This window comes from Pyxicephalus adspersus, chromosome 3, assembly GCF_032062135.1.
Source record: "Pyxicephalus adspersus chromosome 3, UCB_Pads_2.0, whole genome shotgun sequence".
NCBI lineage: Eukaryota > Metazoa > Chordata > Amphibia > Anura > Pyxicephalidae > Pyxicephalus > Pyxicephalus adspersus.
In genome coordinates, this window is record NC_092860.1 from 8,546,378 (window position 1) to 8,558,929 (window position 12,552).

The 12,552-nt window shown below is 39.5% G+C and overlaps 1 protein-coding gene across 2 annotated transcripts; it reads right to left on the bottom strand.

Moving 5' to 3' along the window:
- Nucleotides 1–2,049: 2,049 nt before the first annotated feature.
- On the bottom strand, nucleotides 2,050–12,552 carry TSPAN10 (tetraspanin 10). 2 transcript variants are annotated; one of them, XM_072403485.1, is made up of 3 exons: nucleotides 12,352–12,552; nucleotides 4,185–4,801; nucleotides 2,050–3,340 (listed from the first exon to the last, which is right to left on the bottom strand). In XM_072403485.1, the coding sequence occupies exons 1-3, from the start codon at nucleotides 12,394–12,396 to the stop codon at nucleotides 3,034–3,036; spliced, it is 969 nt and encodes a 322-aa protein (XP_072259586.1). In that variant the 5' UTR covers nucleotides 12,397–12,552; the 3' UTR covers nucleotides 2,050–3,033. The 2 variants fall into 2 exon arrangements, with proteins under 2 accessions (XP_072259586.1, XP_072259585.1); XM_072403484.1 differs by lacking the exon at nucleotides 12,352–12,552 and adding an exon at nucleotides 5,415–5,569.

Below are 12,552 nucleotides of genomic sequence, written 5' to 3' on the forward strand. Positions count from 1 at the left end.
TGTTTAAAAAAAAAAATTGCTGACTTTGAGTGATATTCCACCCTGAAGCCTTGCGATCAATAAACATGCTTTTACATTGATTGAACTACAGTCTGATATTATGTCAGAAAATCAAGACCAAAAATTTGAACAATTGTAAACTTTATTTAAAGGTTAACACCAGGTTTTTTTTTTAAATGATCGCAAACATTCATTAGGGTGAAAATTCAGTATTTTTGCCGCAGCTTCCCTGACGTCACTCAACGATTTGTTCTGCCGGACCACCTTACTGACAGCCAGCGACTGCTATGGTTACCTATGGGAGAAATGCTGCAGGTCCCTGCCCCACAGAACTGACAGTGGTGTCTACACAGCGCTTGTTTCTACTTCACTAGTAACAATCACCAACAATCCTTTCCAGCGATAGTGATCTTGTGTCTGTATGAAACTTTCAGGACGAGGAAACTTCCCTTCCAGTGGGGTTACTGCTGCACTGCAATGGGAAATACTTATTTATGTCTACAGTGGGGGTGTAAGAGCAAGCTTATTTCCCATACTCCCTTGCTCCCGCAGGTTCCTCCTCTGTTTGACCATTCCCTTAGCCTTTAAGCTGTGGTTACAGGCAATGACATATTATCCCCTATAATGCAAGGCCATTAGTCTTGCATGTAAGTGAGCACACTAAGGCCCAGCCCACAACCCAGAGGCCTGATGGAGGTAGAGCAGCACCAGCCACCATTGGAGCTAGGGGTTAAGCTGCATACACATGTGCAATAATAGTGGTTGGAAAGGATCTTTCACGATCCTTTACAATGACTAGCACTGCACGATGCATGAACGAGTACTGTACATACAGCACCATTCTGCTCAGTGCAGAGGGGAGGGGGAGAACGACAGAGCGGCACCCTGCTGCACGCTCTCCCCCCTTTTCCTTGCATTAGGATCGTTCATCGTCCATGGATCCGCCAAGACAGTCATTGGGACGATGGATGACTGGCACTGTACACACACCAGATTCTCACCTGATATCGGCCCTGAGCCAATTATTGGGCCAGAACCGTTGGACCTGTGTATGTAGCTTTAACCTTTCTTTTTACAATACCCTAGCTCTAACCATTTAACCCTTGCAGTTTAATGAACCCCAGTGCAAGGTATTTTTTTTTTTTTTTTTTTTTAATTATCAGAAAATGCTGGAACAGGGGATTTACTGGTAGGACTACTAGGCATTCTTTCAATGAAAGCTGCGATATGAAAAAAGGTTTGTTTTTTTTCAATTTTATTTCTATGGTACTGTTAAAGCAGCACTTTTCACAAAAATAATTGCCTATTACCTTCAGTCTTTGGGTTTCTAAAATTGGCTATGAAACATCAAATGTTTCCAGTGCTAGGGTGACAAGGTTGGTATATGCAGGCTGGCGTTTTACATCTGTTAGTGACTACAGATCGTTTTAATAGGAGCAAAGTAAATCAGAAGCCATCCAAGTTGTTAGAGTCCGATTTTTAGGTTTCAGATCAAGAGTGCTAGTAAGAATCAAAAGTCAATCCTAAAGCTTTTAAAACACAAGCATAATATATAAATATATTCTAGTTATAATACTATGATCATTTTAATTAGGCATGGCAATAATTTTCATATCTCAATGGATGCAGCTAAAAATCCTTTTAAAATGCATCCATATTGTGGTGTGCCTTTGCTGCCATCCGACAGTCACAGATGTCACATTCCTTTAAAACAACCTTTCTTAAACATATTACCCCAAAAAGAACCCTTGAAATAATATTTAGGAAAATTTTTGGAGAACCCATGTTAAACCAATTTATTGGAGTAGAATGCCCATTACAATGGCAGTGAGTGGGACCCCCCCTACCCTACAACAGTGATCTGAATGCCACTCTTACAAATGACTAAAACTATTATCTCACAGGTAACTCTGCCACATATTATTGACCCAAGTAGGTAAGTCAACCAAATCAGAAGGAACGTCTGGCATACTCCGGAGGAACCCTGTTTGAGAATGGCTGTTTTAAAACTACCAAATGGCAATTAAAATAAATAAAGGAGTCCCAACATATGCCAGGAACAGTTTATTGAAAACTTTTAGGAGAAACACTTTTAATAAAGAATTTTGCACACATGTGATCAATCACATTATTGGTTGGTCTAAACCTATGCAGAGAATTTGATGGTGACAAAACAAACCGCTGCAAAATACCAGATTCTGATTGAATCCAGAAGGGCTTGGGGGTTTGTAAGCCCCCAGCTAAATAAGGCAACATTGCAAATTCTCACACCTCCTGCACAAATACTTGAGAACCGTTTCAAACTAAAATTTCACACTAAATATTTAACTCTGAGATCTGACCATGTTGATCTCTCACATCACATATTGGTCAAAGACTATGCAGACCAGTTTTATATAGACAAAACATAAACTGCTGCAACATACAAATATGTTGCAGTTTGATGGTGGCAAATTTCGCTGCAATATACCAGATTCTTCTCTGAGTCCAAAAGGCCAGCTTGGGGGGGGGGGGGGGGGGGGGTACAGCTTTCCTGGTAGTGAAGACTACTGGCCGCAACCTCTCAAAAACTTGAGAACAGTTTCAAACTAAAACTTTACACTAAACCTTTAACTCCAAGATCTGACCACATTAAGCTCTCACATCAATTTTTGGTGCAAGGCTATGCAGGCAAGTTTGATGGTGACAATATACTGAATTCTGCTCTGAATCCAAAGGCCCAGCTTGGGGGATGCAACCTCCCAGGTAGATAGGGCTACTGGCCACAACTTCTCACACCTCCTGCACAAAAAAAGTGGTAACCAACTCAAAACTTAATAGTAAAACTTTCAACTCAATGATTTAAATGCCTCGATCTCTCACATCACTCATTGGGAAATGAAAATGGCGACAAGTTTAAGAGCAGTCAGCAAAACGTAAATACCAAATTCTACTGTTTATCTAGAGTATTAGCCAGAACTTTTCTTATAACAAATGCACTAGAACGGAACTGAGAACTGGGAATTTAACATCATGAAAACTTAACAAAGACTTTCAATGCAAATATTTGAGAACCTTGACTTCCTCAATTACTCTTCGGGCAAGGGCTACAAAGGTGATCTCAATAGCGATCAGCAAGAAGTAAGATGCCACAATATCCCAGATCCTGTAGCTGAACCATTGATTCAGCTTGATAAGGCAACCATCTATATAGACGATGTTACTGGCTTCAAGATCTCCCATCCTTAAAGCACCAAAGCCACATTGGGAGTTAGGTACGGAGCCATTCTGAAGGGGATCGATGCAGCAGGAATATGGAACGCCACAAGCGGGAATACCAGGAGATGTGCAGTTGTAATACCTAAAAAAAAAAAAAAAAATAGGTGCTTTTTTCATATATAGAAGTATGTATATAGTTTAATGGGGATATATTCTTGTGGGTCCCCAGACCTTACTAAGCAATCTTAGTGGCAATGTGTTAGGTGTGAGCTTTAACATTTCCCCATAGCCCCCTCCACCTGACCCCTACATCTATTTTAGGGACAATACTGTTTCTAGACTTAACAATGAATGTTCAGAGGAGAAAAAAAAAATGTTCACCTTGCTAATCCCCTGCCTGACTAACCTATCTGTATTTCATAGCAAAGCACCACCATCTTCTTTTTCTTCTTCCTCCCAAAGGAATCATATTCGACTATCTTGATTGGCCATGCTTGGAGTTCATTAATCCCTGGCACAAGATACCAGAATTGCTGGGTTTTCCTGGCAACCAAAGCTGACAGTGCACATGTACAGCTCAGCTTTGTCACCATAAACCCAAAGCTATCAGGCAGATAAAACAGAATATTGCAGAAGGGAGATTGCCTGTCCTTTTCTGCAATATTGGTCTGCCTGATCCATCATTTGTAAAAGTGGAACTCTAGTTTCACTTTATATCTTTTTTCCCCATCAAAAGAAAAAATAAACTGTTGCTTTAACTGTTTAAAACTTTTTTTTTCTTTTTTGCTAAAATTGATTTTTTTAAGAATCTAACACAATGGCTTAGACTGATATTTTTCACTTTAATAGTTAATCACTAAACACCATGGTGCTAGTGCAAGTGAACCAACAATAAACTACATTTACATTCACACACACACATATCTACAAGCTAGTTATACTATTTCTATCCTGACAGGTCCCCTTGATTTGTTTTTGACACTTACATATTAACCTCCCAGTCTTGGAAGGATTCAACTCCACAACATTTCATGCCCAGCTGCACCTCATCCACTATGAACTTCAGGTCCAGGTCATCTTGGTATCTGGTCATGGCATTAAACATGGTGTTTTTCAATAAATCTTGGATCTGCTGCTGAAAATCAAGGATACAGATGGCAATCAAGCCCTGAGCAATTATCACAGTAAATAATCCGTAGAAGAAGATGCGGAGAAGAATAGTGTTCTCTCTAATAAACCCGATGCACGCAGAGAGCGACAGGGTGCAAGTGATCAAGCCTACTAGTAGGAAAAAAAGCATGGGGTCGGTATCCAGGTACTCGATTCTTCCACCCGCTAAAGACTCCTTGAAACAAAGCCCCCAGATGCTGAAACTCATGGTACTCAATCCCGCAGTGAAGAAGAGTACGTTGATGAAGAACATGAAGTACTTGATTATTGGGAGGAATGGGTCAGGGTAGTAGGGTATCACAAGAAATCTTTTTTTTGGGGTATCAGACAGAGTGTTTGATATATTCTCGGATACATCACTGCGGTCACGGGTGTAGTAAGTCACATTCGAGGTGTCATGGACCCCCGAACCTGAATGCCCATCAAAAGGTCTCTGTAAAAAAAGAAAAAAATATAGAATAATAATAAAATAGATCCAAGTAATAGGGATATATCTAACTCTGTCTGAAAATACCCGCTGTCTGGTTAAAAGGTTGCTGGTCTAGTCCAAACACAGAAAAGAATACAGACAGCAAGGTCAGACACTATTTGGTGCATGCTTTGCTCCAGGGTCGGTTGCACAATAATACTGGGACCAGAGACAGCCAGGAAGCAAGCATTTTTTACCAATAAGGCAGCAACAGTAGCCCACATTGAGAAATTGCATATAGGTGTACAGGGCAGGAAGTGAAATTCTATGCACAAAGCAAAAGGAAAGGCAACTTTTGTTTTTTTTATTTACCATACTTTAAAGCCCAGTTCACATCCATGCAATAGTGTCGCTGCATACATGCATGTTACGCTGTGAAGCACACCAGCCTGTTCATGCAAATAGGCTGCCTACAGATTGGCAGTGCACAAAAAATGCACATGCATCATTCTTGTTTGACACATGCAACGAAAATACAAAGGTTGCACCGATAATTGGTACCAAGTGTGATAATGTGCTGTGCAGAACCACCCCTGTGTTGAACCCAGCCTAAAAAATAAACTGTAGAAATAGTCACCTCAGGTAGCAATGTGCTGGACTCATTAGGTTCCTCAGCATTATTTCGGGTGAACAAACAAAGTTTCAGGGGGAACGGAAATATTTTTCTTCCCATCTTTTCAAGTCACAGAGGAAAACTTCAAGCTCTGACCCTTCCTCCATCCCCAGCAATGTGATCAGTAGACTGGAGTCATCCACTCATCATGTGAGCACAGTTCCCAATGAAGCCAAATTAAAGCTCTTTCATTTAACCCTGTCCTAACTGACATTTGTCTTATTATTACACTCAATGAGACTAAAATGATTAAGTATTGCACCACAGGCCCTAGAATATTATGTGTATTGCCAACTTTATCGACTGGTCAGCAAAATGCAATAGAAGGGTGCAGTCACCATTCATTGCATTATAGCAGTCAGAACTTTTTTTTTTTGTTTTTGGTTGGCTGTTTCAATTTACTACAATTTGGATGATTTACATGAAGCTTAATTATGTGCATCCAATTGACCATTTCTAGTTTATAAAGCAGTGAATCTGACATTCACCAAATGTTCTCTGGTGGAGAATATTCCACGTCCCTGTGTTTTCAATTGCAATGACTGCCCAAAAAACCTTAGATATCGCTCCATTGGTTTTGGTATCTTTTACTGAGACAATATAACTTTTCTTTCTTAATAAAATACAATTTTTTGAATAATAAAACACAATGTTTGGAATGAATAATATACTGATATATTGTTATTTATAAATATATTATGATATATATGAATAATACTGTGATGTATGAGATTGGGAGGTTGGGTGTCAATGGGGGAATTCCACAAAAGTTTATTACTTTTTGTTTGTTGTTTTTTAATCTGACATTAAAATTACTGCCATTGAACCACATGGACCTTAAAGATTCCCCACCAGGGAATCTCAGATTTTCGGCTTTTCTGATTTAGAAAAAGACCTGTTTGTTCGGGGCCCCATGTCATCAGGGGGCATTCGATACAAGGAAATGTCTCTGTGCCCAATTGCATAAGATAGAAGTACAAAATCATTGAGAGGCATTCCACAAAAAGAAATGTATCTAATAATCCAGACTTTTCACTATACAAATATTTACGGTACCCCTTTCGTAAAGAAATATTGAATTTTATAATACATTTATATATTTTTTTTGTCCTCATATGTGTAAGACCAGGCCCCCTGTCATAAGAGGGATATATATCCATTAATGAGGTCTTTTCACCTTATTAGCAACATATTTCTGCTCTCTTTTTAATAATTATTTCAGTTCTTTTTCATTTTTTTCATTATTGAGCATTCTACATAGGGAATGACCCATTTCCTGTTTGCACAAGACTGGGATGCCAGGCTACCAAACTTTTTCATTGTAATAGTAACATAATTCCTCTTTTAAAAAAATAAAAATAAAATAGATATATTTATACTGTTTTCTTTGATCCTTGCATGTAAAATTGGGGCATGCTCTTAGGGGGAATTCCACACAAAGAAATGTACCCATGAATGTGCACTAATGTTCACCATACTAAAAAAAAACCAAAAACAATTCTGCTTGCATTTATTTAAAAAAGGATTTTCATTTTTCTTTTTATTACTTTTTTTGATCCTTGCAGGCACACCACATCACTAGGAGGCATTCTGCAAAGGAAATAGGCTGGCACCAAATTGCACAAAACTGGGGCATTACATACACACAGCAATGAGCCCAATAATGCAAACGTTTTACCTTTACAATTAAATAATTTACTTTTAATAATATATGTATATCAATAGGTCCTGTGTAAGACATGTGTAAGACTGGGGTTCTGTGCCATCAGAGGGAGTTTCAGGCAAGGTAATGCATCCGTCCCATGAGGTCTTTTCACCATAATAGCATAGCAAAGCGATAAAGCAAATGACCCCGTGAACTGCGACCTCCAGTAATTCTTTTTTTTTATTGTACACTTTTAACCCTTCGTTATGATTTTCCTTCACTGTAATAGTTTTACCCCAGCACATAACTGTATTATTGGGTAATTTTTTTTACATATTTATAATATGAACTAAGGCTACGTACACACGTCAGATGTATCTCGTCTGATAATCGCCTCAGGGCTGATATCGTACGAGAATCTGCTGTGTGCACAGCGCTCACTGTCGCGACGACTGCCCTGGCAGATCCACACATGACAAACGATTTAATGTAAGTGAAGAGGGGAGAGCGCAGCGGGGTGCCACCCCATTGTTCTCCCCTCTTCATAGAGCAGAATAGTACTGTATGTACAGAGCTTGTTCATGCATCGTGCAGTCGTAAAAGATCCTTTCCAATGACAATTATTGCATGTGTGTACGCAGCCTTAGGTTAGGTACACAAGTGCAATTGTTCTTGTCCAATAATTATGTCAGGACCGATATTGGACGAGGTGTGTACAACGCTCGTCGTCCATCGTCTGAACCAGCGTCCTGGTGGATCCGCGGAAGATAGACGTGGAACAATCATAAAAGAAGTTAGGAGGGGAGAGCGCTGTGGGGCGCCGCTCCACCGTTCACCCCCTCCCCTCTCCGTAGAGCAGAACGGTGTTGTATGTACAATACTCCTTCATGCATCGTGCAGTCGTTAGTCGTTGGAAAGGTTCGTGAAAGATCATTTCCAATGACAATTATTGCACGTGTGTACATAGCTTTAAGCTGCGTACACACTTCCAATAATTATCGTTGGAAACGAACGACCAATCGGCCGAAAATCGTTCACAAAAAAGGTGACCAACGACTGACCAACGACGCGAACGAACGAGGATTGTCGTTGGAAATGATCGACCGTCACGGTGGATCTGATTGGCTGGCGATCGTTCACTATCTATTGTGTGTACAGTTGTTCAGTGATCGCATGTTTCTGCAATACACTTTCTCCTTTACATGTCACTCCCTGCATCGTTTAAACGATTGAATTTAGCGTGTGTGTACACTATTGGTGAATTTTATTTGAACGATCGTATCGTTACACCATGTACAGAATTGTGCACAATTATATTATTATTCTGATTGCTTTTATAATAAATATTTCATTACCTATTTTTAATTATAGATTTTCTTCAGTCCTTGCATGTGCATGATTGGAGCACCATGTCATCAGGCGTAATGTCACACAAGGAAATGTACCCATTCACATGGAATTTTAACCATAATATTCTGGCTGCTTTTTAAGACAATTTTTTTCCCGATTTTCTTTACTCCTTGCATGTGCAAAATTGGAGCGCTATGATAACAGTAGTTCCACTCAAGGAAATGTACTGAATAATGCAGACTTTTTACCATAATAATAATTACTTTATTTTAACTGATTGAATATTTGTGTTTTTGCATGTGTAAGATCAGCGTTTCATGAGATAGTGTACATGACAAACATGACATGTAAATTGAAAATGACCCGTGGCCTGATTGCACAGGATTGGCCATCAGAGTGCATTCCACGCAGGGAAATGTATTTATTATTGCAGAATTTTCACTATATTATGCTATTCTCTTTTCTAAAAATTCATTACTGTTAATATGTTATTACAGATTTTCTTTATTCCTTGCATGTGGAAGATTGAAGCACTGTGTTCAAACAAGGAAACATACTCACTAATGCAGACTTTTCACCATAATAATACCATCCTTCTGTTTATTTTATTTGATTTGTTGATCCTTGCATGTGTAGGACCAGTGTGACGTCAGCGGTCATTGTACACAAGGAAATGTCCAGGTGCCTGATTGCACAAAATTGGGACCCAACACCATCAGCAGGCACACTAGGAAATTATCCATTATTGCAAACTTTTTACTGTAATACCATATGTACCTTTTTTACAAAATGATTTTTTAAATTACCTTTTTTATAAACTACTTTCTTCTGTGCTTGTATATGTAAGATTGGAATGCAGTGATAGTAATACACTTCTGTTTGCTTTCTTTAATAATTATTTTACTTATTTTTAGCAATTAGTTTTTGTTGCATGTGTAGGATCTAGTGCTGAGACATCAGGGGACATTCTAAACAAGAAAATAATTTTGCAGCCAATAGCACGAGAACAGAACAGAGCATCGTGTCATCGGTGAGTGAAAAAAACGCGGCATGTCTACTAAACGCTGTGCAAAAGAAAATTTTAAAAAAAATTATGTTTCAAAGTCCCCAGGGGGATAAAACTAGTAAAGGGCAGAGGCTGAAAAAATATTTAATGTAAAACTAAACTAATTTTTCCTCTCTCCAGTGCCAACATCCTCGCCCCGGTCTTCTTCCAGCTTGAGGTTTTCAGCCATCGTTATAGCTCAGGCTAGAATGACACAGCTTCCTTAGAAGTTAATTTATTCCCATGACCTGGATACACCAGGATTGTATGTGTGTGTGCAGTTCAGTGTACAATAAATAGAAGGTTGCAAACAGACAAGTAAATTATTTTATTCAGGGTCATAGCCTGCCCCATAAACAGCTGCTTGCTCACAATTTTTTTTTTTTAAGTTTAGTTTTCAATCTAACAAGAATTGATAATTACATTTTTGCACTAAAAAGCTGGTATGTCTACTATACTCTGTACAACACTACGGTAGATGATAGTACCATACCAATTTAAAAAAAAATATTAATGTATTAATCGATGCCCCTGGGGTGATAAAATTGGTAAAGGGCAGGGACCAGAGAAAATATTTAAAGTGGAACTAAACTTACTTCTCCTCCATCACCAACAACTTTGCCTGGTCTTGACAACTCAAGCGCATTCCTATGAGATTTAATTTATTCCCAGGACCCTGGAATACCTGTAACTGCAGCTAAAAATACATTACAGCCCCTGGTAGCCGGGCACACCAACCAGCTGTTTTTGGGTGGTGACTGAAAAGTTGGGTTACAGTACAGGGGCCATCACACCCGTACAGCTTCTTTCCACCCAGCTTAAAGCGTACCTAAACTCAACATTTACACTTTACATAAAATGGTAGACAACTGTTATATGTAAAGGGAAAATCTTATTTTTTATTTTAAAAAAAGGGTCCAGCACCTCCCTTTTAAGTCTATTAAGGGAAAGAGATGCCGATCCCACGCAAGATCGGGAGATCGGCTCTCTTTTTTTACCCTTTACAGTGGGCTACAACACCCGATCTCGCACCTGCGCAGTGACATGCCAAGAAGACCGAGGAAAAAGAAACCCACCCAGTAGATTGTAAGCTCTTCGGGGCAGGGTCCTCTCCTCCTGTATCACTGTCTATATTAGTCTGTCATTTGCAATCCCTATTTAATGTGCAGCGCTGCGTAATATGTTGTAGCTATATAAATCCTGTTTATTATTATTAATAATAATAATATTAATAAAAGAGTACAGAGAAGATGGCGGCACCTGGCGCCGGGACAAAGAGGAATTTCAGAAGGACGCAGAACCGGATTGCAGGATAGAACAGCGCCATCGAGGAATCTGCAGGACTAAAGGTGCCATTTTTTTTTGTTTTCATTTTAGTGTCCATCTTCTTTTTTCTTCTGGTTATGTCCCCTGATCTTACACTACGCAGGGTGTAGTGACGTAGCCTGCTGTATATAGAGAAAAAAAAGTGCTGATCTCAATGTGCATGCAATTAAAAAAAGAAAAGATAATTTTGACTTTGCATCAAAGGTTTATATTCCCTTTTATGTAAGGTAAAAATGTTGGTGATAGGTCCACCTTAAAGCGCAGCGAGGTGATGTCCTCATTTGGGTCCTGAGGCGTCCTGGAATCCACTTTCATCACGAAGAGGAGGAAGCACCAGTGTGAGATCGCCATTTTCCCCCCATTACAGTAAAAAAGCCTCTTCTGCACATGATCGAGATTAAGCATGTGCAGAAAGAGGCAACCAGAACTTCCCAGGAAGCTCTGCACTCCCACTCTGTCTTTACCACCCCGTGAGGACTAAAGGCGAGGGACTTCACCATTTTTTTCTTTTCAAGGCTCATCACCAAATCCCGCATTGCGCAGGCGTGAGATCAGGTGACGTAGCCTACTTTAAATGGAAAAAAGGAGCGCCAATCTCACTGCGTATGCGTGAGATCGACTTTTTTCCCATTGCAGGAAAAAGCCCATCCTGCACATGCCCGAGATCGAGCATACGCACACGAAGCAGCCAGAAGCCTCTTTAGATGCCTGATGTGAGTATCCCAGGAGGTTTGCACTCCCATTCCGTCCTACTGCCGTGGCAGTAAGACGGAAGGGACGGGGCTTCACTTTTCTTTTAAAAAAAGGGTCACCTTTTTACTTCACATAAAAAGGTTATCTATATAAAGTAAGTAAAAATTTCAGTGATAGGACCGCTTTAAGTTACTCATGACGAGAAGTTCCTATAGATTGGTAGTAAAGTATTCAAATGTAACAATTTTTAGTTATGTGAGGGTGGTAACCTGAAGTATTTTTTCAGCCCATATAATAGAAAAGGTGGTTTTTGTGTGAAAATGTTGATATATATAGAACAATATCTGTATATAATGTATTTTAGCTATGTGAGGCCTAATTATCTGAAAATTTACCTCAGCCTGGTTACCTGGCAACCTGACCCGAGGTTTCTGAGCACCTCCTGAGGAGAATTTCTGATATATATATAAATTTAATGTGAGGCCTAGTAACCTGAGGTATTTCTTCAGCCCAGGTACTGGACAGCCTGAAGGGTAGGTATTAAGTACTTCATGAGGAGAAATTCTGATAAATATTAGGTAAAATGTATAGATAGAAAACTTTTTAGTCATGTGAAGCCTAGAAACCTTAAAATTTACCTCAGGCCTATACACTTGGCACAACGGGAGGTTTCTGAGGAGAATTTCTAATATATTAGTAGAAATATACATTGATTTAACTATTTTTAATAGAATGAGGCCTAGAAAGTTTGTTTTATTGCCAAATCTCCCTTTTATTTCTACCTCAATCACTACGATATAGCACGAATGCTTTAAAAAAAACTTTTTTTTTACGATCCTCACCTCTTCTGTTAAGATGTTTGAAGCCATAGACATTTGCATTTTCATAGTAAGTCACAGCTTACACACCCTTTCAGAGTTTAGGCGCGAATTAGCATGTGCCGTCGGCGGTCTGCTCTGCGCATGTGCGCAATCGCCGCGAGCCTTGGCCAAGCCCCCCTGATGGAAAATAGCGAGATACCGGCAGGGGGCGCTTGGTAGCTC

What these genes read in the sequence shown, in the direction of transcription:
- TSPAN10 (XM_072403484.1), bottom strand. Translation starts at nt 5,510, where the DNA reads ATGGGAAGAAAAATATTTCCGTTCCCCCTGAAACTTTGTTTGTTCACC. An exon ending in CCAGCACATTGCTACCTGAG is followed by an intron (nt 4,802 to 5,414) that starts GTGACTATTTCT and finishes CTTTTTTTACAG; the next exon opens with AGACCTTTTGATGGGCATTC. An exon ending in CAAGACTGGGAGGTTAATAT is followed by an intron (nt 3,341 to 4,184) that starts GTAAGTGTCAAA and finishes TTTTTTTTTTAG; the next exon opens with GTATTACAACTGCACATCTC.